General features: G+C 47.1%; 1 protein-coding gene across 1 annotated transcript in view; it reads right to left on the bottom strand.

Moving 5' to 3' along the window:
- The window catches only part of ATP8B4 (ATPase phospholipid transporting 8B4 (putative)), a 5389235-nt gene that overhangs the window by 5078076 nt on the left and 284853 nt on the right, over positions 1 to 26306 (bottom strand). Inside the window, exon 2 of the mRNA XM_069624764.1 lies at positions 2536 to 2594. Coding sequence (XP_069480865.1) covers positions 2536 to 2594 — 59 coding nt within the window. The remainder of the gene's footprint in view (positions 1 to 2535; positions 2595 to 26306) is intronic.

The following is a 26306-nucleotide window of genomic DNA, read 5'->3' as shown; positions in this document are numbered from 1 at the left end:
CATAGGGAGACACTGTGAGCAAGTTGGAACACGAGAAGGAGCAGAACCTCTGGGGTGAGGGCGAACCTACTGGAGCAGAGCGACCGACAGAGGGATGAGAGCCAAGGGTAGAGAGACCCAGAAGATCCCTGCAGGAGGTCCTTACCTCCGAAGAGCCGTGAAAGACACGTGGAGAATGCCAAATCCCAGACAAGAAGACTGCATTGTGTTTCAAGGAAGCCAGCGACCCTTGCGGGTGAACAACAGAGTTTGGGAGGCGTGGCCAAGCCTATGGAATTAAACTTGACTCGTGAATTTAAACAGCTAAGACATGAAAAGAATGCGCATAGCCGGTGAGTTGGCAGAGCGACATGAAAGACTGGTGTCTGTTAAGGAAAGATTGAAGTGGCAACAATATATCGCACAATTGAAGGCTACACGGGTGTGGATGAGATGCAAAGGAAAGCAGACCTGTGGTGAACTTTAATTACCATGAACATGTGAAAAGTGGAACCAGCGATACAGATTTGGGGAGTGGTCCTGCGTAAGGAAGTAGTCCACTCTAAAGTCTATGCGAAATGTGAAATGGTTTTGTTATGAAGCGATAAAGCGAAGGAACTCGAAAAAGCGTAATGAGCAAAATTAACTGTGGCAAAAAGGGGAAGTGAAAAGGTGAATTTTGAACTTTTGTCCTTTTGATATTGAACTACTCAGACCAAAAGACACTGGGGGGAACAACACAAGAGTGTGAGCTGAAAGGAAAGCAGAAGTGGTCGAGCAGAGGTCTATAGTAAAAGCCTTGCACATTCGAAAGTCTTCAACATCAGGAAAAGGTCAGAGCCCGACTGAGGGAGACCGGAAGTGTGATAAGTTAGGGGAAGGGAACCCCTAAAGGAAGTGAGTTAAGCTTGGGGACTGGAAACCCCTGAAAGTGCTGTGTTTGAAAGGTCTGAGCCCGACAGAGGGAAACCTATGTTAACATTTTGCTTTGAGAGGTCCGAGCCCGATCGAGGGAGACCTGCATGAACTTTTTGTTGAACTGTGTTTTGAAAGCTGGAACAAGAGACTTTAACGTGGAAGGCCAGGTGGGCCTCAATCCTTGTTTTGAACTACCTTTGTTTTGAGAACCTGAGCCAGAGTGTGTTGTCCTGTCTACGGGGCCCGCCTTCCTCCATGCTGTCAAACGTGGGGAGGGGAGCTGAATCAGCCACATTAACTCTTTATATTCTAAAATGATACAAGATGTGGGATCTATCTGATATGTGTGCGCTAATGACCACTCTCACATTGGTGGGGAGATATGCTTTGCTGGCAGTTGCCGATCTGAATCATTCGTAGGATGTATCCCTTTCTATAGTCTCCACACCACTAAAGGTCAACTTTATTCCCTGGACATTCTTATCACCAGTGTTTGGTTTGTGACACATTGATATAACACGAGGTTCGTCCGTACTATTTGTAATCCTTCGTTGGATAACTTCAATTGGAGTTTATTAGGGAAACCAGACTTCAGAATTATTCTGTTACCTACCGCGCCTAAAAGAATTCGTGGTCCATAAGAATATCCAATTTCACAAGAAATAGGAGCCTTTTTGATTGATCAGTGTGCCTTGAGAACGACCAGGTGGTTGAAACACATGTTGTCTGTTCATCTTTGAAAATAACATTTTGATTTCTGTACTAACTGAATTGTTACAGTGATATATTTTGACATAAGTGTCTAAATTTATAATTGTTGGTGTTAGAGAGCGAGTTACATTCCCCAATCCATAATCTTTATATTCTAACACTACATTTCGTTTGCAGACATATTCCCCTTTACACACTTTTTGAATAAGAGATAGGGCAGGCATTAGGTTTTGTTAGTATAGGCCATTTTGATTTGACAGACTCAACCAGGACTGTTTAATTTATTATTTGATGTAGAGACTACTCCCCTCATAGCTATGGGGCAAAGCAGGAGTTTTTCCAAGCCCCAAAAATAGAATAAAGCTTTTACAAATTGTACCTCTTGTGTTTGTGTCATACTTGTGATACCATGCCTCCCTTACATAGAGTAAAGATCAAAATCAGTCATGAAGAAACCAAAAATGCTGTTCAATGAGCTGCTCAGTGCACACACTCAGGTGTAGGGATTTTAAAACTAAGCAATTAATACATCAGCACTTAGGTCATCAAATCATGTCTTAAAAAAGTGTAAGCTTGAATGCACCCGTGCATGACACCTAAGCCGCCCCACACGCTCTTTGCACGAGCAGTGCTCACCATTTCCTTTACCTCCTCTTGCTTAATTACTCACAAAGTAAAATATAAGATTTTAAAGGGTATTATCAATGTAAAGATGAATTAACCTTCTGATATAAAGATTTATTTCTATCATATGCAGTAGAGAAAAATAAAAGAAAATGCCTTTGGTACACATGAAAATAAAATATGAAACATCTTAGAACAAAAACACTGTTGAATGCCTCTCTGTAGAATTGAAATATCGTGCCCTTCCAAATGCCCTGTTAAACTACAATAATACGGTTTGCATATATTATTTAATGTACTTACAGCATACTGAAATCTTTCATTATATGCACGATCATTGGCCCTTATTCGCCGTTCTTCTTCTGCAAATGAGAACATCAATATGTGACATTAAATGTAAATGAGTAGGGTTATAAAAAATTGTCCCACAATATAATCTCCAGATTGTTCTATCACAGACCACCTGAAACTATGTCTAGTAATTAAGTCAATTAATATATTATATAAGTTTTCTAGTCTTTATCAGAAAGTAATTATGTCATCTTGGCCTGTGCATCTGTGCAATTTGTGGCTGTGACATTGGCACAAAGTACTGTCACAAACATAAAACAAAATACATACAGTTATAGCACAACTTTCGTAGAAAGTAAATATTCTACAAGTGATGACCTACCTGACTACTGCCTGAAGCAGAAGGATGTGCCCCCCCTTCCATTGGGGCACACAGACTGATCCTGCGTCCATCACTAGGGATCTGAATGGCCTCACAGCCATGCCGAAGATGGCCGCCGCTTTGTTCCCCTGCCTGGCCTTACGGAGGTGCCTGGAGAGGCACTCCACACCATTCAGCCTGCTGATTGGCTGTAACCTGCAACAAATCCGCAGTCCCGACCAAGCTGGGGGGGCGAAGCTGGGCCTATTTGAAAGGGCTGTGTGCAAGGGCCCTGTCTTTCCTGACTACTGCCTGGAATTGCCCCTCCTACCCGATGCGCAAACATCTATCTTCCGCCACCTGCGCATGTTCTGAGCACTTCAGATGTCTCCTCATCTAAGAGGCGAACCTTTTCAGACGCCCTCTCTACATCGGCTATTGCTCCTCTATATAATGGGCCTCATTACGAGGTGGGCGGTAAGGGATTACCAGCACCGGTAAGGGCACCGGTGCTGGTAATCCCTTACCGCCCTACTACGAGTTCCCTTTGCGGGTCCTTCCTTAACACCTGGTTTTTTCAGGCATTAAGGAAGGGACCCGCAAAGGGACTCTAGAGCTAATAACGGTACCGCAATTTGCGGTACTGTTATTAGCGCCTTCCCCATTCCCATTGAGCCCCATGGGGGCTCATATGGGAATGGGGAAGGGCCTTGGTGAATGGGGAATTACCAGTCCCGCAAACCTTTGGAATGGACCAGTAATTGCTCCATTCACCAGGGCAGAGTCGGAACGAGTTTGGAGGCAGCCATGGCGCTAATAGCACCATGGCTACCTCCAACCTCGTAATGAGGCCCAATGTGTCTGCTGTCTACACTATCCCGATGCTAATGCCTTAAGTCCTCAATCTTATGCTCCCTTCGAGCCTCTTTCCCTTCTGGCCTGCTCTGAATAGCGCTTCCGCAGCTGCTTATATCATGCCTCCTGTACCATTACTGCCCGGACCCCCTCTGAAACCACTGCAGTTCAAACCAATGTTCATCCACAATTTAACCACGGACTGCTGCACATACTTGAAAAGCATCTCATTCCTCTGGTCAATGTCCAGATATCAGGGTTGGTCTCTTGCTTTACGGTCCCCTCCTCTAAACAATAACATTCACGTCCCGACTGATCCTGGCGCTATTGATGCCTCCACCCATAATGGTGACAATAAATGTGCATTAATCCATTACTCTACGTATCCTCTGTCAATATTTCCACACACTCACAACATACAATATCATCTTATAACGCAAGCCGTCTTTATCATTACTATGCCTTGCTTATCTGCTCTACTATATCTGCCTTTGTTCACTTGTTTATTGTAGCCCTCTTATCCCAGATTGTGCCTACCAAGTACGCACCTCACCACTCTATGTACTGCATGTATTTTTGCCCAACTACCGATAACATAAGCGAGTCCTGCTATCTATGTACCCGCTATGTCCCCATATATGCTATGATGTAGTTCCCTGCAACAAGAGGTGAGCTTTCTGAAATATGTTACCTTTGTACCTGCTATGTCCCCTTACATACTTTGTTGTAGTTCCCCATAACAAGAGGTGAGCTTTCCAAAGTATGTTTTCTTTGTACCTGCTATGTCCCCATATATACTATGATGTAGTTCCTCGCAACAAGAGGTGAGCTTTCCGAAGTATGTTACCTTTCTATCTGCTATGTCCCCTTACATACTATGTTGTAGTTCCCCATAACAAGAGGTGAGCTTTCCAAAGTATGTTATATTTGTACCTGCTATGTCCCCATATATAATATGATGCAGTTCCCTGCAACAAGAGGCTTTCTTTCCAAAGTATGTAATGTATGTACCTGCTATGTCCCCATATATACTATGTTGTAGTTCCCTGCAACAAGAGGCAAGCTTTCCAAAGTATGTAATTTATGTACCTGCTATGTCCCCATATATACTATGATGTAGATCCCTGCACCAAGAGGCAAGCTTTCCAAAGTATGTAATTTATGTACCTGCTATGTCCCCATATATACTATGATGTAGTTCCCTGTAACAAGTGGTGAGCTTTCCTAAGTATGTATTGTCCTGCACTTTCAAGGTCTAATGATTGCCTGCTCAGCAACTAAGCAAATTGCCTGTTTTATGCACTTACTGTAACCATAGTCTTAAGTTAAAGCACCTAGATGCCTCTGGGCTTTGTGTGCTATATAAGTACCAAAATAAAATAAAAAATAAATATTTAAGGTTCCTTTGAGATAGAAGAACAAATAAGTTACCCCTGGTAATGTTCTTTCGACTGGATGTTCCTCCCACGTATTCCTCATCTTTGATACACAAGTCTGCTTGCAACAGAAATGTTTATAGTATTGGGCACTGTGGGTCGTCGAGTCATGGTCCTCTACGACCTCAGTCCTGGTCACGGCCGTGTCTTCGACGCTGGTATAAGTAGCATGCGCTGCAACCGTTGCTGCAGTTCTAGATTTTCCTCTCCATGCTCTGCCGATGGTACTGGTGAATTGCTGTAGAAAGAGAGGAAGGTGTAACAACACAGAAATGCTTGACAAATAAGAGGGGAAGGATGGGAGGACAATAAGGAATATGTGGCAGGAACATCCAGTCAAAAGAACATTACATGGGGTAAGTAATTTGTTCTTCGAAAATGGATTGTGTCCTTCCACGTATTCCTCACCTTTGATACACTCCCAAAGCAGTCACTATAAGGTGGGTGCCAAGTATTTGTACTGATTGATGCTATGGAGTACAGCTTTGCCAAATTTGGCCTCTTGACCTGACAGAGAGCCTGGACAATAATATTTACTGAAGGTGTGTAAAGATGATCAAGTGGTCACTTTACAGATATCCTGCACGGGTCCCCTTTCAAGCGCTGAAGAAGTAGCCACACCTTGGGTAGAATGTGCCCTTAATCCATCAGGCAGGTCTTTGCTGGCTAGAGAATAGCATTCTGAAATGCACAAGATTATCAAACGTGAAATAGTCTGTTTTGTGACAGCTAACCATAAATTATGGCCTGATTAGCTTATAAAAAGCTGGTCACCCTGCCTGACTTTTGCCATTATTGAAATGTAAAAAATTAAAGCCCTTCTTGTTGTAAAGGGTGCAATCTCTCCTTCTCTTTATAGAGGTAAGGTTGCGGATAGAAGGTAGGTAGCACTATTTTTTGTGTTAGGTGGAATTCAGATACCACCCTTGGTAAAAATGATGGGCGCACTCTCAATACCACCATGCACTTATAGAAAGTTGTAAAAGGCAATTTCGCAGAAAGAGCCTGCAGCTCACTCACCCTACAGGCTGATGTTATTGCCCTCAAGAAGATAGGTTTTTTTTCCCGTTAATTACAACTTTTAAAATATGAGAAGAGTACATCCTTTAAAAAAAATAAAAAGTCTTTCGTCTATCTATATCAAATTTCCAAGACAAACGTCCCTGAATGATTTTGCGCAGGGTTTGGTGGCCCTTAGTTATTCCATAAGTCTATTTTCCAGTTGTTCCAGGTAAAATATTAGTGCGAAAGTCAATTTTCTTTAATTTCTCTCAGCCATAACATACCACCATTCATAGTTTTAAGAGTTAGCATTCTGAAAGGGCAAGAATGCAGAGGCTCGAAAGGCATACCCATTGTCTTAATACCAGATTGAAATCCCAAACTGGTACAATAAAAGGGATTGGGGGAAAAAGGTGAGTCAATCCCTTCAAGAATTGGATTACAGTAAGGATCTTGAAATAGGAGCCTTCATCTAGCGAACGCTTAAAAATAGAAAGCGCCACCCGGTATCCTTTAACTGTGGTGACTTGGAGCCCTAGATGGAGCAAAAAAGATAATACATTAGATGTATTACAAGTGAAAGGAACACAACTCTTTTCCCTGCACCGCTAGGAAATTTGTTCCAATGGAAACAGTATAGAGACTTTGTTGCTGGCCTTCTGGCCGAAAAGCAACACCTCCACCACATCATTTGGAAGGTGCCAATCTTTTATCTTACCCTTTCAGAAACCAGGCGTGAAGATTCAGAGAACTGATTTCTGGATGAAGAAGGAGACACCTCTCTCGTGAGTGCAACCCCTCTCTTTGGGGAAGACGCATTGGAGGGCAGATGGACATTTCTAGGAAGTCCTGGTACCATGTTCTCTTCGTCTTATCCGTAGCAATGAAGATCATGGATTTCCCGAACCTCCGCAACCTGGTGATGACATGAGGAATGACTGGGACTTGCGGAAACGTGAACAGTAGTGGAAATGCCCAGTTCACTACAAACGCGTGCCCTAGAGCTCCTCTTAGGGGAAATTCCCTGGAGTAGAACAGGTCGCCCTTCCTGTTGGCACTGGTTGCAAATGGATCCACTTGAGGGGTCCCCAAAGGGCGATGATCTCCAGCAGGACCATGTGAGCTAACTCCCACTTGTGGGAGATCGTGCTCTGTCTGCTCACAGCGTTCGCTGCTGTGTTTTCTTCTCCTGCTAGATGAACTGCAAGCAGAGAGATTCCTTCTCTTAGTGCCCAAAACCAGAGTTGCATGGCTTTTCTGCACAGAGGTAGTGACCCTACACACCCTCTCTATTTGAGGTAGCGCATGGCCACCGTATTGTCCGTCATTATCAGGAAATCTTTCCCCCATACCGAGGACAGAAAGGACATCAGCACTAGTGTTAGTGCCCTCAGCTCTAGAAGGTTGATGTGAAGTCTGGACTCCGACAGAGACCAGTTACCGCTGATTGAAAGCTTTCATGTGGGATCCCCATCATGTAAGGGAGGGGTCTGTCACAACTGTCACCTCCGGCCATGGTTGCTAAAAGGGTTCTCATTACATTCTCTCGGCAGGCCCACCACATGAGATCCTGGGAGACCTTGTTCAGGACGCGAAGAAGGTCTGTTATACTGCCAGAGAATTGAGACCACTCGGATCTGGAAGCCCACTGAAGGGATCTCATTCTCAAACAGGCTTTTAGCACCAGAAAAATGCAGCATGCCATGAGGCCGAGAAACCTTAGAAAGTCGAAGGCACTCTGATATTGTCGGACGATCTGCGAGAGAGGTTGCGCCCTCAACTGGGGAGGCAAGGCTTTTCCAGAGGATGAATTCAGGACCGCCCCAATAAATTGAAGCTTCTGTGATGGTGTCAAGTGGGAATTCTTGAAGTTCAAGGAGAAGCCCAGCTTGTGGAGGATGTGGCAAGTCCAACGGAGGTGAGTCTGAGCCTGTTCGGGAGAACAAGCCCTGATCAACCAGTCATCCAGGTAGAGGTAGATGTGAATCCCCTCCCACAGACTTCCTGCCACCACCGGCATAAGTTTGGTGAAGACCCTCGGGGCAGAGGCGAGCACGAATAGCAGAACCCGAAAAAGATAATAAGAACCGCCAACTGCGAACTTCAGGTACTTACTGTGTTTGTGATGAACGGGCACATGAAAGTAAGCACCCTGAAAGTCCAATGACACCATCCAATCCTGGAGTCAAAGGGCCTGAAGGAACTTGTTCAAGCATCTCAAGTCCAAGATGGGTCGCACTCCTCTGTTCTTTTTGGGGATTAGAAAATAGGGAGTACCAACCCTGATCCTCTCAGCTGCCGGTACTAACTCTATCGCATCTTTCTCCAACACAGTAGTAAAGACCTCCGGTAAGAGGAGTGGATCGGATCTGATACAGAATGGCCTCTCGGGGGACAATCTGGAGGCCTTGTCAAAAATGGGAGGCAGTAGCCGTGAGACACTGTTTGCAGTGCCCAAGCATCTGATGTTATGTCCCGCCAACTCTCCAGATGCAAAGGCAGCCTACCTCCCACCACAGTCTTGTGGGCAAACGATTCAGAGTAGTTTTGAAGGTGCTGTTACAGCTAGAGGCAAAGCAGCAGAAGCTGAGAGGGAAGCTTTACCTCCTCAGCCTCTGGAACCACAGAGAGATCTCCTTTGACCCCTCTGCAAATATTGGCCCATTCTTCTTGTGATGGATGAGTAAAAACAAAAGGGCCGACCCCTGAGAGGGCCTTTGGTTTTATTTTTGTTGACGAATTGCGAATTCGCTGCAGCGTTTGAAGCTTGTAGCTTTTCTAAGCTTTCATCAGCTTTTGATCCAAAGAGCTGGCAAACATCAAAAGGCACATCCATCAAGCAAGCCTGAACGTCAGGTGCAAAACCCAACTTTCTAAGCCATGCAAAACGTCTGGCTACGGTGCTGGCTGTCTTAGCTCTGCTGACTGAATCGGCTGAGTCTAAACCAGATTGCAGTGACTCGCATATGGCATCCTTGCCATCTTGGACCAGATTCAAAAAGCCTTCTCTCTCCTCGCCCTCAGGGATGTGTTCCACTGCTAAAGCAATAACATTCCACAAGGTGTGGGTATACTTTGCCAATGCACCAGTTGCGTTTATTGATTTGAGGGCCATACGAACTGCACTGAAAACCCTTTTCCCAAGGTATCAAGTATCTTGTCATCCCTATCTGGTGGGATAGATGGGTAGGCCGTGGCCTTTAAGGATGAAATTGCTGCCTGCTCCACCAGACTTTCCGGTGTAAGGCGCCTGGTTAAGAATTCTAGATCAATAAAGGCACCTATATATTTTTTTTATGAAATTCTTATTTATTGCAGGTGTTTAGTCTGGCTTAAGCCAGTTCTCTAATACTCTTGTCCTGAAAGCTATATGAAAGGACAATACAGGCTCTCTTGCGGGTCCTCTGTCAAGGATGTCAATGAGATCCTCCTTTTCCATTATGGCTATTGATTTTCCCCAACCAAGATACTCAGTGACTTTACTCATCGCTGCCCTGTATGAAGGGTCAAAATGACCTGACACCTCATGGTTGGCAAAGTCAGTTTCAGGCCAAGTGTCTAGGGCACTTGCCTCCCTTAAAAGTCTCCACCAGATTCTTCATTCTGGATTCTTCACAAACCAGTTCATCAGGTACATTAGGTGTACCATATTCAAAGCCAAAAGGTGCATCTTGACCTTCCTCCTTTTCAAAAATGGATCCTATTGTCCTGAAAAAAAATCAGATTTGGGTATAGGCTTAAAAGACTTTGAAGCCTCAACCACAGGTTTTGAAATCTTCAAAGGCGCCGATGACGTTGAACACAGTAACAGTGCTATGGTGTCAACTGTCTCACAGACTTCAATAGATCCTTTGACGGGGGGCTTTGAGGGCCCAGGTACATGTACCTTTATCAGTAGTCGAGGAGGAAGTTTCCAACTTCTGCCTGCATTTCAAAGAAGACTCCTTCGACACATGTTGAGGAGACTTACCTCCGGGGCTCACTGGCGCGAGAGGTGGACTCAACAGGCGTCCTGCTGGTCTTGTCAGACGCGGTGGACTTAGGTGTTTTCTTAGGCTCTTTCAGAGGGGCACTCGGAACCGCTGTTTGAAAGACCTACAGCATTTTCACACAAAATCGTTCCAATTCAGTGGGTGACACCGACTTACTCGAGGAAGTGACTGTTCTGTCAGGATAAGAAGATGAAGACGGAGATCTATGGCATTGTTTCAATGATTATTTTATGGGAGGAGAACGACAAGTGTCGCAATCTAGACCGCAAGCACTTTTAGTGTTTTGATCGCTCATCCGAAGACCTCCTTTATGAGGGGGTAACAGAAGGGGACCTACCTGACACGAGTTTCTGCTTCTCCCTCAAGGCCTTCACCGTCATTGACTGACCTGAGACACAGTCATCAACTCTGTGGTCGAACCCCAGGCACCACAAACAGATATGATGTGGGTCTGTTATGGACATTTTCGCTCCTCAATCGAGCATTGCTTGAATCCCATCTTCGGTGACAAAATTTGACTTTGAGTGAAGAAACGCAGTTGGATTTCGCTGAGGCGTAGAAATGTCTGAAGCTTGATAGCATGCAGAAAAACAGAACTGAGGCAACGGTCACCAAGCGTGCTACTTTTACCAGCGTCAACGTCACAGCCGAGGACGGGATGGAGGCCATCAAGACCATGTCTTGATGCACAGAGTGCCCAATACTACTACAAAAGAATTCTGAAACAAGCTGCAAAGATGAGGAATACATGGGAGGACACAATCCATTCGAAAAGGTAAATGTTTGTATAATTATTTGCCATGATGATCATCTTTTTTCAATCCAGCAGACAATATAATAGGTCACACCGTGAGAATTCTGACTAATGTGATTTGCGCAAAATGGAACGTTTCAATTCTTTTTTCAAAAACAAGTGGCTGAACTCACCATGCACTGGTCTCCCAGTCATCTGAAGTAAACTGCCGTGGTCAGTTGCTGACTGGTGTTGCCATTTTTTTAGACAGCTTGAGACAAGCTGCACTGTTTAAAAATGTTATTTTTTTGTAATGGTTATTTCCAAAAATATTGACCTATAATAAAAGAAATTACACTTCCAAACTATACCCCTGCTTAAATTATTCTAACAAAAGGGTCTGGGAGCCACTGTCCCGAGAACAAACGTGGCCAAATAACATGTTCTCTGGGAAGGTGCCCACTCGTGAGGGTCTACAACCACGTTTTAGCTCAGTGTACCTTTCACAGAATCTGGGCTTGCTGATGGTATTCTTGTTCAGAGGAGTATTGCTAGCATTTCAGTGCTGGACTGCCCTTGTGGGTAGGATCAGACTGATATGAAAATGTATATTTCCCCTCTGTGAAGGGTGCAGTGAGCTAAAACGTGGTTGTAGAGCCTCCAGAGTGGCCACCTTCCCAGAGAATAGGTTATTTGGCCATGTTCGTTCTCTTTAGCGGGGCTCCCAGAACTTTTTTGAATTTTTAGGAACTTGGGGTTTCACCCTGAGTTACCCAGGGTAATCCAGACGTGGATCCCTTACTATGCCTTAAAGAGGCTCAGCTTCACCTCACTGAGCGGGCCCAACAACACCAAAACATGTGTCAGGGGATGCTGATGGTCGTCTTGTTCAGAGGAGACTTGACAGCATTTTGGGGATGGACTGCCCTTGTGGGTGGGACCAGACTGATATGCAAATGAATAGTTCTCCTCTGTGAAGGGTGCAGTGAGCTAAAACATGGTTATAGACCCTCCTCAATGGAAGAAATTCCATAGGAGGGTGTTCAAGATCAGCAGCTTCCTGGTTTCAATCATTTCTGGGCCCCAGGAGATCAAGGGTTGTCCTGGGGGACTATAAATCAGAGGAATCAATTCTTGATAGTGGAGTTCCTCAGGTCTCCAGCGTTTCCTGCTCTGCTTTATAAATTTTATTCAAAGCTTTGCTTTGATGTTCTAGACGATATAGGTGTCAACTTTGCAAATTACGCGGATGACACCCAGATCGTACTGGAACTTACGGGCTCATACGAGGCAGACTCACTTTTGGTTACTAAAGTTTATGATGCCATAAAAACCTGGATGCAGGATAACTTTTTGGCACTTAACGATAAAAAAACGGAGGTCCTGATTGTCAGCAGTACGGCCAGACTGAAGGCCCTTGAATCACAATAAGAGTCATTTCTAGTGAGGGGAGCCACTATTCAGGTCGCCAGTTATGTTAAAACTCTGGCGTGTTTTTTTGGAATTTAAACTTTGAAAAATATGTTGCGAATATTAGTGCCAGTTGGGTGTACTACATCACTCACCTTCTCTGGCTATTCGAACTTACCTTTTGGAAGGAAACAGAGCCATGACAGCGGCAGCGACTATCAACTCGAAAATCGACTACTGCAATAGCCTACTGGTTGTCACTACAGCAGCTAATATAAAAAAAACTTCAGACAGCACAAAACAGAGCTGTTCGTGTGGTGTGCGGTCTGAGATGCAGAGAGCATGTTACGCACGCACGGCGGAAGCTGCATTGGCTTCCCGTCCGCGAGAGGATTCATTTTAAGGCTTCATGCCTGGTCTACAAGTGCCCTGTAGGTAATACCCCAAAGTATCTCATGTCACGGATCATGAAGCAACAATTTAGACGTACCTTACAATCTAATAACAAGGATTTGTTATACCAACCTTGCTTCAAGTTGAGGACATTTGGTGACCTGAGCTTTGATGCTTGGGGGCCCAGTATTTGGAACGGTCTCCCTCTGTCTATTAGACAAATGCCTTCCCTGGCCCAATTTAGGAAAGCACTCAAGACTCTCTTATTCGACAGAGGCGGCATGTAAGCCATTTACTACACTGATTAGCCGTTGACTATAGCTTACTTACGTTTCCTGTTCTGCTTTCATCTACTTGTTCACATGTTGTATTGTCTGGGTCTGCAGGTTAGTTGGCGCTATACAAAAATAAATGAGAATAGAATAGAACAGGTTATTTGAACCATGTTGGTACTCATTAGAGGGGCTCCCACACTCTTCTTTAACCTGCTTAAACGTTGCCTGACATTTGGAATATTGGTTTTCTTTCGGGGAAGATTTGCTTTCAATTCATTGCCAGAAAAACTTAAAATGAGAACACAATTATTAAAAAGAAATTGCTTCTTGGAAAACAACAGCATTTTTTACATTTTAAATGCATCACAGTGGGCATCCAAGCTGGTTATCCCTGAAATTACAAAATATTAGAATGTGCATAGCAAACTCATTTTGCATTGAAGTTCCTATTTTCTTCCAAATGTGTTTATTAAATATTTTCAAAGACATGCGTTTCGAGATTTTAACATCAGCATTTCGACAGTTTCAGCGCGCAATGTAGCATGACCAGCATAAACCCTGTAACTTTCAACTCCCACCACGCCCCTACCTCCCACACTCCCCTCACAGACTAGACGGAAAACGTAATCGAGTCTTCTTATCATTACTGCTTTGCAGCGTCGGGGATGGTGTCACAGAGTCCATTTCCGGTTATTTATAGACTTCGAGGAATGGTGCCCATTCCGTTTCTCTGCTTGGTGAGATGATGTGTATGATGGCTGTAATGTTCTCCATCTCGTAGAGTTCTCTAGCTTTGCAGACCCATGTGGCTTCCGTTGGGAGGGCGCAGGATTTCCAGCTTATGGTGATGCAGACCCTGGCTGCCAGAAGGAGGAAGTGAGTCATGTGAGTGACTCTTAACCAGAGACCCTCTTGTTCTTCGAGACCGAATAGCACCAGTCTGGGGTCTTTATCCCTGGCGATTCCTTCAATTTTTTAATCCATGTCAGGACTTCTTTCCAATATGCCTGTGTTTTAGGGCAAGACCACCACATATGCCAATAGTCAGCATGGGAGCCACACCCCCTCCAGCATTGGGGGCTAGACTGTTCAAACATTTTAGACAGTCTCTTGGGGTCGTATTGCCATCTATGCAGTAATTGTATACAGTGGCGCTTGTATTGTGCTGAGATTGAGGTTTTTTGTGCCGATTTGCACATTTGAGGCCACAATTGATCTGTCATCATGGGGCCTTGGTCCTTCTCCCACCTCTTTCGTAAGTCGTCGATTTTGCTCTATAGCTCACCGATCAGGGAACTGTATATTTGCGAGATGAGCCCCTTGGTTGAGCGCGATTCACTGATTATTTTCTCGAAGAGTGTAAGCTCCCGTTGGAGCTTCTCTTTCCATTTCGATGTTAGAAGCACTCCTTTTAGCTGCAAGTACATGAATACTACTAGCAGGCCTACTTGGAGACCGGTTTCCCCGTCCTGAATTGATATACAGCCATTGGGTTTTAGTATTTGATCCACTGTTTCCAGGCCCGCTTCGTACCATGTTTGATAGCGTTTAGGTTCTTGGATCTCATTCCTGATGGAGGGGGCCCAAATGTAGCTCATGGGGGAGGGCCATGTCGTAAGTCCTTTCATCTCCCCTTTACTCCAACACATTTTCAGTAACAAACCCATTGCAAAGTGATTGATTACACTTGGGAGATATGTTTTTTTGGGGGCCCACAGCCATTCTCCAAGTGTCACGGGTCGCATTAGATGGTTTTCAATGGTCACCCATTGCTTCTGCGTATCTCTTCCCAGATGCGGGACCAGGGCGCTGAATTGGGCTGCTCGATAATACGTATATGGGTCTGGAAGACCTGTTCCCCCTTCTTCTCTAGGCTGGATTAGGGTGCTGTAGGCTATGTGCTGTTTTTCCCCTGCCATACAAATCTTGTGAACCTGGCTTTTAGCTCTGCAAAGTGTTGTTGGGGGATGGCAACTGGGAGCATCTGGTACCAGTATAACATTTTTTGTAGCACCACCATTTTTATGGCATTCAGGCTACCCAGCCACGACACTGTGAGTTTGCTCCATCTGTCCAGGTCCTTTGTTATTTCTAACAGGAGTGGGGGGGGGGGTTTGCCTCATCAAGATTTTCCATCTTCTTCGTAATGCCGATCACTAGGTACTTTAAGCGACTGTGCGCAGTTGGTATTCACCCTGTGGGGGCGTCCTCGTTGCTTGAGCGAGTGGGCTTCTTGTATGGGATGAGCGTGGATTTCTCTGCATTGACTTTTAGTCCTGCTAATTTACCAAATTCTTTTATTGTCCGCAGGACTACTGGTATGGCTGTGGTGAGGTCTGTGAGATAGAGTAGTATGTAGTGGCGAACATAGCTAGCTTATATTATTCATCTCATACAATGATTCCCTTTATGGATTACTCTTTTCTAATTACATTGCCCAGGGGTTCGATTGATAAAGCGTAGAGGAGTGGTGAGAGGGGGCAACTCTGTCTGGTGCCTCTGATCATGCCGAATTCTTTTGAGAGGTTGCTGTTCACCGCCACTCTGCCCTTGGGGTTTTTGTAGATTGCCTGTCCCCCCCCCCCCTTATAAAATATTTGCCGAATCCCATATTTCCCAGAGGAAGCCCCACTCAACACGATCAAAGGCCTTCTCTGAGTCCATGCTGAGGAGAGCATGCTCTCCATCATTTCCCCTGGAGTGCTCCATGATGTTCAATGTCTTACGCATGGAGTCTGCCCCTTGTCTTCCCTTTATAAAGCCCACTTGGTCCGGATGTATCAGGCGGGGCATTAGGTCTTCCATGCGGGTGGCTAGGACTCTTGCACAGACTTTGGCATCTGTATTAAGTAATGAAATCGGGCGGCAGGATTTGCAGGATGTGGGGTCTTTTTCCATCTTGGGGGTGACCGCTATGTGAGCCACTGAGAAGGACGGGGCGCTTTACCAGAATCGCGTATGTGGTTGAATAGCTTGGCAAGGTGTGGAGATAGGGTTTCCGCAAAGTGTTTGTAGAAACCCATGGTGTAGCCGTCTTTACCAGGGGCCCCTTCTAATTGCTGCTTTCACTTCGTCAAGGGATATGGGTGTGTCCAGAAGTGTGTCCAGAAGTGCTTGTTCAGAGCTAGTTAGGTGGGTTAGCCCTGCTCTTTTGATGTATTTATCCATTTCCCCTTCTTCTCGGTCCCCCTCCGAGGTGTACAACTTTGTGTAAAAACTAGCAAATTGTGCGGCTATGTCCTCTAGGGTGTGCGCCCTACCCCCCTCCTCTGTTTTGATCTCCTCCACCCATCTCTGCGTTCTTTGGGCTCTTAGTCTGGCGGCTAACATTTTGTCGGCCTTGTCGCCCTTTACGTAGAACCTTTGTTTTATTAGTCTTAGTTTTCTCAGGGGATCTTCCCTTCCCAGTGTTCTAAGATCTATCCTTTTTTGTTTGAGTGATTCTATGTGTTCATCTCGATACGACCCTAGCGAATGCATCCTTCCCTCAAGGGTAGTGATCTCTTTTCGCAGCTTATCTTCCTGCAGCTTTCACTCCCTTTTTTGCTTGGCCCCTTGCCTCATCAGGTGACCCCTCCAGACTGCCTTTGCCGCTTCCCACTGTTCCTATACCCACTTACCCATTGTAATTTATCTGGAAGTATTCGTGTATTGCATTTTTAAGTTCTTGTGAGTAGAGTTTGTCCTTCCACAAATATTCATTGCAACACCCTTTGGGATCTCGCTGACTGAGCCCTTCCACATCTAGTGTTGCCGTAACCATGTCGTGGTCTGACCAGCTCAAGGGGCGGATATCACTGAGTTTTATTCTGGGGCTGGTGTCCCTGCTGATCAACAGGTAGTCAATTCTAGTGAATGTCTCATGAACACTGGATCTAAATGGGCGGATATCACTGAGTTTTATTCTGGGGCTGGTGTCCCTGTTGATCAACAGGTAGTCAATTCTAGTGAATGTCTCATGAACACTGGATCTAAATGTGTATCCCTTCTTGCCTGGATTGGTAGTTCTCCAGACATCTACCAGGCTTCCTTCTGCCAGACCTGTCAGGAATCTGCTAGCTATTTCTCTAGATGTATCTCTGATTAACTCCCCAGATGGACAGCTTGCCTGTCCATCTGGGGGTCTGCCCATGTGTTAAAGTCCCCGCCTATCACCAGGAGACCCCTGCTATTTGCTAGTATATTGGATAGGGTGTTCTCGTTGAATGCTGCTTGGCCCTGGTTGGGTGTGTACACCCCTGCGAAGGTGATATGTATGCTGTCCCACTCGCCCTGGACTATCAAGAGTCTGCCTCCCATTAATGACTGTACCACTGGGTTTGTGCATCTGATTTTATTATGGAGTATCAGGGCTACTCCCCCTTTTCTAAGATCTGCTGAGGCCCAGAATGTTTGCCCCACTCCTTTCCTTCTTAGTGGTTTCTCTTCCCCTGCTTTGAGCCTGGTTTCTTGTATAAAGAGCGCATCTATGTCGGCTCTGTCAAACTCCCTTGTAACTAGGGATCTCTTAGTCGGGGAATTGAGCCCTTTAACATTGAGCGTGGCTACCCTCAGAGTTGTGCCCCTTCCTTCACTTTTATCTGGTGCTGCCATTGTTACGCTGGGTCTCGTTTTTCCTGCCAGCTACATCTCAGATCTCCCTTTCGTTCTATGCGACAACCCTTTCACCTTATTCCTTGCGTCCCTTTGCCCGTCTGCGAGTCCTCCTCCCTCCCCATTTCCCACTGAACTTGAAACGTAACAAGACCCACTAACTGAACCACAGTCATTATAATTGTCCTAGGTTCTTGGGGTTGAGACGCCCTCTTGTAAGTGAGGGCCACTAGGTTTGAAACTTGTTCCTCCTCGGGGAATCCCTTTATTAATCCCGGTCCAGGTTACTTGTTCGTGTATCTAGTGCTTGTACTACCCCAGACCCGCTGTATCTTCTCATGGCGGCTTCGTGGGAGACACTGGGCCCAGTCTGGCGTACTTCCGTCCTGCCTTGGTTTGTTTTCGCCATTGGTGATGCATTTCCACATTTTGAGCCAGTGGCACTTGAGTCCCGCTGGGCCCAGTCGGGGCTCTGTCATCGTTTAGTCCTGTTAGGTGCATTAGCACCTGCCTTGCTTCGTCAGGGGTGACCACTCTATAGTCTTCTCCTTTGTATTCGAAAGTTAGGTTGAAAGAGTACCCCCATCTGTATCATATACCTTTCTCAGTAAGCCACGCCGTAAGTGGCTTGCATGCTCTCCTACTTCCCAACGTGACATTTTACAAGTCTTCAAAGATCTTTATCTTGGAGCCGTGGTATTCGAAGTCTTGCGTCTGATTAGCTTTCAGGAGGATCTCTGTTTTCTCTTTATAGCTGAGGAATTTAACAACTATTGAACGCGGGCCGCCCGTGTATGCTCAATCTCCTTTGTGGGCCCTTTCGATATGTACATTTTTCCCACCCTCGGCCACAAATAGTTGGTTTATTATTTCTTGGATTTTCCTCTCGATTTGGTCCGGCGTTTCACCTGCCTTCTCTTCTAGACCTAGAATTCTGAGGATGGACCTCCTTTCCCTATTCTCCATGTCGCCCATATTGAGTGTAAGTTCTTCTTCTCTCAGTTCTATGTCCGTCATTCGCGCATTTAACTTAATTTCTACTAGGTCCATGTTGACCTGATTATGTTCCAGGTGCTCTAGTTTTCTATGTGCTCAACCTTTCCTCTAATTTCTGAAAAAGGACGTCTGTATGTCTGATCGTAGGGCGCAGATTTCCGCCACGATTCCTGCAATGTCCTCTTCTGTGGCCACGGTACTCATTATGGTGGCTTGTGTTTCTGGGGCTTCTTTTCGCCTGTATTGTTGTAGCCTACCTAGGCTTTTGGTAGCGCTGGGTCCTGCTTTTTTCTTTTCCCTTCCCCCTTTCTGCAGGTGTGTAGCAGCAGTTCGGGTGGGCCCCCCTAACAACTCTTTTGTGTTTTCCAGGTTTGTTTATGATGTGTATTCCAGCGGTTGATTTGGCCTCTCTGGGGTATCGGTACTTGGGTTCTCTTGTGTCTTATATTGAGTGCCTCCACCCCCGGCGGGTTGCAGATTGCTATTTCCTCTGAATGTCCTGTTGGCTTGTGCTTTCCTTTGACTCTCCCCATGGGACCCTTTCCTCTTTATGGCTCAGTCATAATTTCTCATGTCCCCACGTTTCAGGGTGGGGGTGGAGGTGATCATACCCTTTCTTATGTGATTGGCCCTGTCCCGTCACTCCTGCGGGCTCACTGCTCTGTCTGAGCGTGGGGAGAAGGTTGGTGCTCCCCCAGTCACGTGGGGGCTATGGCTTCCCCCCGCTGTGCATAGAAGCGCTGTCCTTGTGGTTTAGTGGGGATGGGGGGGCATCAGCTCTCACCTGGCTCCCAGTTCGCATTGTGCTGGTCTCACCTCGGTCCCCCCGCAGCGGTGTAGCTCAGGCGCTGGTGTAGGCCTCGTCTCTCCTTGCCACAGGGCCTCGGAGAGCGCCGGCTGGCTTTCTGGGAGCCAGTGGGGGCGCTGAACCGTCTCTGCACAGCGTTCTGGGGCTCATTCAGCACCACTTGCCACCCTTCCAGGGGTTACGCGTGGGTGCCCTCATGTAAGGATGAAGGGGGTGTTTGCGTGTGTCTCAGCGCCTGCGGCACTACGGGGGCGTACTTGTCCTTTTCCCTTCTTCCTAGGTCGGGGCCCTGGAAAGACTCACTTTTGGATCCCCACTGGAGAGCCGTTCTTCGTGTGACCTGGAGGCGTGCGGGCTGGCCATTGTGAGGTGTAGTTGGGGTCCAGGTGCCGTTTATCCAGCACCTTGTCTGCGTGCTCCGGTGCTCCTCTCACTATTGTTTGCCTGGGTTCAAGCACTCATCTCTGGGCCCACACGTCGAATCGCAATCTGGAGGTGACTAGGGAGTTCCATCAGTCTTCTTGGATGTGGGGAGGTGCCGATGGAGGGAAACCGCAAGACTGCAAGCTCTCTGGAATTTTCCTCCCCTCTCAAACGTTCTCCGCGGCTCACAGCCTGCCACGTCCCCGCTCAGTTCCTGTGGTTGATCGAATTCCACTGTATCTGCTGGGCCAGTGTCTCTGGGGGTCGATGGTTCCGCAGCAGGGTCTGCTCTTCGTGGATTTGTACCCTATGCAGTACTTCGTAGCTCCGGGCAGCTTTCTTTTCTTTTCGGCGCTGAGTGTCAGCGGGCCGCAACGTTCGGAGCCTGGTGGGGGATATATATATATATATATATATATACTACAAAAAAAACTTTGTTGATGAGACGTTATGGTTAAGTTTCCCTACCAAAAACCTGTGTACTTCATTAAAAAAAAAAAAATTCTACCTCCCCATTATGTTTCAAATTAAAACAGAAAAACACCTGAAATTCGTCAGTTATGGTAAACTAAGCCCCCATACCTGCCATCACCACTGTGCACAGCTAACACTAGCACACAGAAAATGAAAGATGGCATCACAAATGTTATTGATGACATCACTGACGGCATCACATGTTTAGCCTCTTTGTTTTCATTCCCTGCCACATATATATATATGTACATTCAGTAAAAAAACTTTGTTAAAGGGATGTTACACTTCACAGTGAAACCAAAAAACAGTGCACATTCCCCCATTATGGTAAGCTCAGCAACCATAACTCACAGCATCTACGTGCATTGCTAAGACTAACACCCAGGACATCAAATATGACATCGCAAATATCATTGATGACATGTGGGGAATGTGCAGTGTTTTTTGGTTTCACTTTGAAGTGTAACATCCCTTTAACAAAGTTTTTTTACTGAATGTACATATATATATATATATATGTGGCAGGGAACGAAAACAAAGGGGCTAAACATGTGATGTCGTCAGTGATGTCATCAATAACATTTGTGATGCCATCTTTCATGTTCTGGGTGTTAGTGTTAGCAGTGCACAGTGGTGATGGCAGGTATGGGGGCTTAGTTTACCATAACTGGCGAATTTCAGGGGTTTTTCGGTTTTAATTTGAACCATAATGGGGAGGTAGAATTTTTTTTTTTTTAATGAAGTACACATGTTTTTGGTAGGGCAACTTACCCATAACGTCCCCTCAACAAAGTATTTTTTGTAGTGAATTTTTCAGGTTTTTGGAAGGGGAACTTAATCATAACATTGGGCCTCATTACGACCCTTGCGGAAATGGAAAAATGATGGCGGAAATGCAATACCGCCATCGAACACCGCTCGTTGCGATCATGACCCGTCACCGTAAAGTACGATGCCATTAGCGACACCGCAGTGAACGGCAACGCTAACTGCACCAAGTACGCGCACGCGCGCCTTGCAAAACCGGAATCACCGCCATGGCGCAACGGTACGCGAATTCTGACCCTAGCGGACATGTACTGAACGCCATCAAGCACGTCGTAAAGTACCATTCCGCCATGGCGAGAAATACGGCAACGTGAACCAACCGTAAATGGCCCACTGAGTGCCTGTACTCCACTCCCTGGCCACATTGCACAACTCCTGGCAGGCGCAATGTACTCACACTATGCAACCAGTGAAATCTACAATTCACCCATGCATGCCAACGTAGAAAAGCATGCAGGGGCTCAAAGCGCCCCGTGAGTGGGCATCCATGTACGGCATGTCACCATAGCCGTACTGACGCAGCACAGGCATGTGAAGGTACAATACATCAAAATGAAAATCAAGAACACATGACACAAAACAACAGTAGTCCCCCATCGCTTGCCACCAGCGCAAGGCAACATCCAAAACAGCATCCTGAGGGGGATTGCACCAGCCCTGTACTCATGCCAGTAAACAAACCAACCATCAGCAGAAGCATGTACCACACAAGTTGGCAGAGTGACTGAGCAGCCAGGCTCATCCCAAGAGGGGCCGATGGGAGCTGCAGGGCACAGATGGCATCAATACAGAAGCTATTCCAATGGACATGACCCCAGTCCCCCTCCAACAAACGCACGCAAACACAGTCACCTGTGACCAGCCACATTCTGAACATCCCATCATTCCACCAATCGACCTGGCTGACAGGCACCAGTCGGCCAAAAGCCAATCCCCCGCCCCTGAACAGCACATCATGTAAACAGTCACAATGGCAGCCCCTATCCGTGACCATACTGTGCTACGTAGGCAAACGCGGCCAGTACTGTACCACACAACTCAACTCAGAAGGCGGAACACAATGCAGATCATCTCGCAATACATACCGCCACAAAGCGAAAATCGCCACATCACCTGCAAAGAACAACGCAACACGACAAATATCGGAATACAATTTAAATGCACATCCAAATGACAAAGGCCCCACAGCAATTTGCAAAATAACACCAAAACAACCATCATCACCGAGGGCTGCATCTGCAATAATTGACCAGCTTCCACTTGTGTGACGCCCTGTACCATCATGGCACACAGGGCCTACATCAACGTTCCAAAAGGCAACATGGAAGCGGCAAGAACCGCAGGTCCGTCCCATGAGGCAGGCACTAGTCGAGCTGAAAGGCCGAAATGTTGCACCTAGCCACCAGTACAGCGTAAGGGCATGTGGCCCATTGGCGATCGTCCCATAAGATCGAAATGGTGCTCCACTGATTCACCCGAAGCTGCAGGAGTCGAGAGTAAAAACCATCTGGAGGAGTGGCGTAGAGATGGCATCTGCAATAGGGCAGGAGATACCTGTCACCCAAAAGAAACACAAATTAACCGATTGCATTACGGGACTCATGAGGCATTACAATCTTCATTCAACACACCAAATCCACACCCATATGCATGCTAGCCCACTCCAAAGGAATATACACACCCCTAAATCAGTATCGAATCATAACGAAATCAATCGAGCTAAATACACCATTGGCAACGTCGGTTACTGTGCATGCGTCCGTCAAGATAGAACCCATGACATGGGATTAGTAACGTGCCTAGACACAAGTGTATGAAGGCGCGTCGAGACAGGGAGGATCCGACAAGGGCAGATAGACGTATGTCCCACTATGGCAGCCTTGCATCACATAGCGCAGGGGAAGGGGAGTGATTCAAAAAACCCATGTACATGGCAGACCCTAAACGGAATCATCAGTCCATGCATCCATTCATCATTCCCTCATCCCGCAATGAAAACGCATGAATATTCACTCACATTATATGTGAAACTTCCATCGCGTCTGTGCGTAATGCAGTCCGCAAAAACCACTGTGCCCCTGGCCGGATCTGTAGTGTTGTGAAGCAAGATGGATTTGGGAACGTCCTGCCTTATCGTCCACTACGCTATTGCGCATCCCATTCAATTCATATCATTCATTGCCTGCTCGTTATGGGCCATGTCCCAAGGACATTCTACAATAGAACGTTACATTTCCAGCCAGACCTGTGGGCGTATCCTCGCCGCTACTTCAAAACCAAAAATGCTGGCCTTCGAATTCCTCACTTGCAACATTACGTCGAAAAGGCTTCTGTGAACGCTTGCATTCACAATTACATCAATGTAGTGCGGCTGTGTGTCATGATGCTAACTGGCTGCAATCACAAATGGGACGCCACGCCCGTCGGTGAAGTACGTTACTGTGCTGCATGAGGGTCGGCCATCGATCGAGCCCTACATACCACTGACTCTTCACAGGTATGTAAGCGGCTGCAATCATAGCATGTGTAACAATGGGAGCATACCATGAAAATCAGTCAAAGTACATCACACTGCCATCGGGATTTGATACATGATTCCAATCCCAAGATGCCATGCGGCCAAATGCAGCCTTACGTGCGGGACGTGCTCGGCCAGAAGGGATAGCATCTGCCACAGAATCATTCAATCAGCACAGGTGGAGGCCATACAGGCCGACAGCACATATATAGCAGACCCAAACCCCTCCCACAACCACTCCCACTCCAAAATGCTACCGGCAGGACTAGCGATGTTGGGCCTGGGGGACCAGATAGCACTGCAAGTGCTACAACTACAAGAAGACAACGAACAACAACAGGTACAACAACCGGGCGCACAGGGGAGACGGAGGAGAAGGAGGAGGAGGAGGGCAAGGCAGGGTCAGCAAGGCCCACAAGCACTGCCACTACCACCACGCAGGCGGCCCGCAATCCCACGCCTCCGAGCCGATCCGTTCAACCTCACTGCTGAGCAGATCCACACCCTCTACCGTTTGGACCGGGACACCATAATCGCCATTGTGGACATGACACATGCTGACCTCGTGAGCATGATAGATAGCCCAACCGCCATCCCACCCCTACTGAAGGTGGTGTCTGCACTCCACTTCCTGGCCACAGGCACCTACCAGCACACAGTGGGACAGTTGCATGGCATTTCACAGCCACTGTTCTCACGGACACTCTTCCAAGTGCACGATGCCCTCCTGAAGCACGCCGACGACCACATCACACTACCACGCACGTACCAGGAGATTACCAACGCAAAAGTGGGATTCCATGCACTTGGCGGCATCCCGGGTTGCATTGGTGCCATCGACTGCACCCATGTTGAATTGGTTGTCCCACATGCCATGGAGGTCCAGTACCGCAACCGGAAACAATTTCATTCAATCAATGTGCAAATGGTGTGTGACTCCAACAAGATATTTACGCATTGTTGTGCCAGATTTCCAGGATCTACACATGATTCTATGGTCCTGAGGAACACAAGAATACCACGCTACATGGAGCGACACGCAGGGCACAGATCCTGGCTACTCGGTGAGTCTCATTCCATGCATGACATCGTGGCCCATTTGATGCGTCAATGACCTTGCAGGAGGGGGGGGGGCTACTTAGCACTATCATTCCACTGACACCCTTTATTCGTCTCATACAGGTGATGCCGGGTATCCACTGAAGAGATGGCTCCTTACACCAATCCGGAACCCACAGAACGAGCATGAGGAGGACTACAACCATGCCCACTCACGTACCCGTGTGGTCATTGAACAGGCATTCGGCCTACTGAAGGCTCGTTTCCGCAGCCTCAGCAGGTCTGGCGGGGCACTCATGTACAGCCATGAGAAGGTTTCTAAGATGGTCATGGCATGTGTCATGCTGCACAACATGTGCATACGTAGGAATGTGCCCATGCCCCCTGACGCTGTACTGCATGCACCTGAAGATGATGATGATGATGAGGGTGGGGATGTGGAGGCACCTCAAGGAGTCCATGAGGCACAGGATGCACGTGCAATCCGACAGAGCATCATAGATGCATGCTTCTAGCAACCACGCATGGTGCCTATTACACGGAAAGGGGACCTGTGGCACTGTGTGTGTGTGGTACAGGCACATTGTGGACTGTACGCCTATGAAGGCCTCGTACGCAAATATCAATGTCCACACATGTCATTGGATGATTATGAGATGCTGTATTGTTAATGTGATTTGATTTATACACCCTATGGACCCGCCACCCAGTGAAGCCCAACACACCCCCTCCACCCTACTACCTCCCCCCCCAACACCAGTGTCCAAATATGCATGCTGTCCGTGGTTGGACGCTATTGCAAGCCCCCTCTACGGGTATCAGGGGCACCCCTGCCCGTGGAGCGCAGGTTCCTGCCAGATCTGCGTTGGGGGCTGCCCTGGACGGAACTTGCCACGGATGATGTCTCTGCCTGCTCGCGTCCATGCATGTCTCTGAGGGTTTGTGAGAGCTCCGAGAGCACACGGCGCACAGCAGCAAGTTCAGCACAAACGTCTTTGGACGTCGCATGCAGTTCCCCCCTCAGGCTCTCGGTGCTTTTCTCCATTTGTGCTCTCAGGCTCTCGGTGCTTTTCTCCATTTGTGCTCTCAGGCTCTCGGTGCTTTTCTCCATTTGTGCTCTCAGGCTCTCGGTGCTTCTCTCCATTTCTCCCCTGAGGCTCTCACTACTTTTCTCTATTTGTGCCCTGAGTGTCTCGGTGGATGTTTCCATGGCTGCCCTGGAACCCCCGCATTCATTTGCATGGTCCTTGAGTAGCGTGGACACTTCCTGCTGTTGCTCGATCAGCAGGTCGAGGGACTGTTGCCTCTGCTGGGCCATGGACATTTGCGGTGGTGTGACAGGGGGGCTGCTCAACACATGTTGCCTTGGCACAGGACTTGTGGGGGTTGGCCAGTCGTCGTCTTCAGGGTGCCCCTGCGTGGTTTCGTCATGGTGTAGGGGATGGAACATGCAGGGGGATTGGGAAAGGTCATGGATGGTACCTACGTCGCCAGCACTGTTTTCCGTGTCGGAGCATGCTGGCATGACAGCTGTGTCACCTATGGTGCTGCTAGCACCAGAGGCAGTGCCATCAGATACGTTCTTTGGGGGGACCTGTGGTGCTGGGGTTGTGGACTTGCTGGCTGC

The sequence above is a fragment of the Ambystoma mexicanum genome, chromosome 11 (assembly GCF_040938575.1).
Source record: "Ambystoma mexicanum isolate Mex_15411 chromosome 11, UKY_AmexF1_1, whole genome shotgun sequence".
Lineage (NCBI taxonomy): Eukaryota > Metazoa > Chordata > Amphibia > Caudata > Ambystomatidae > Ambystoma > Ambystoma mexicanum.
This window is presented reverse-complemented; position numbering and strand designations above follow the sequence as displayed.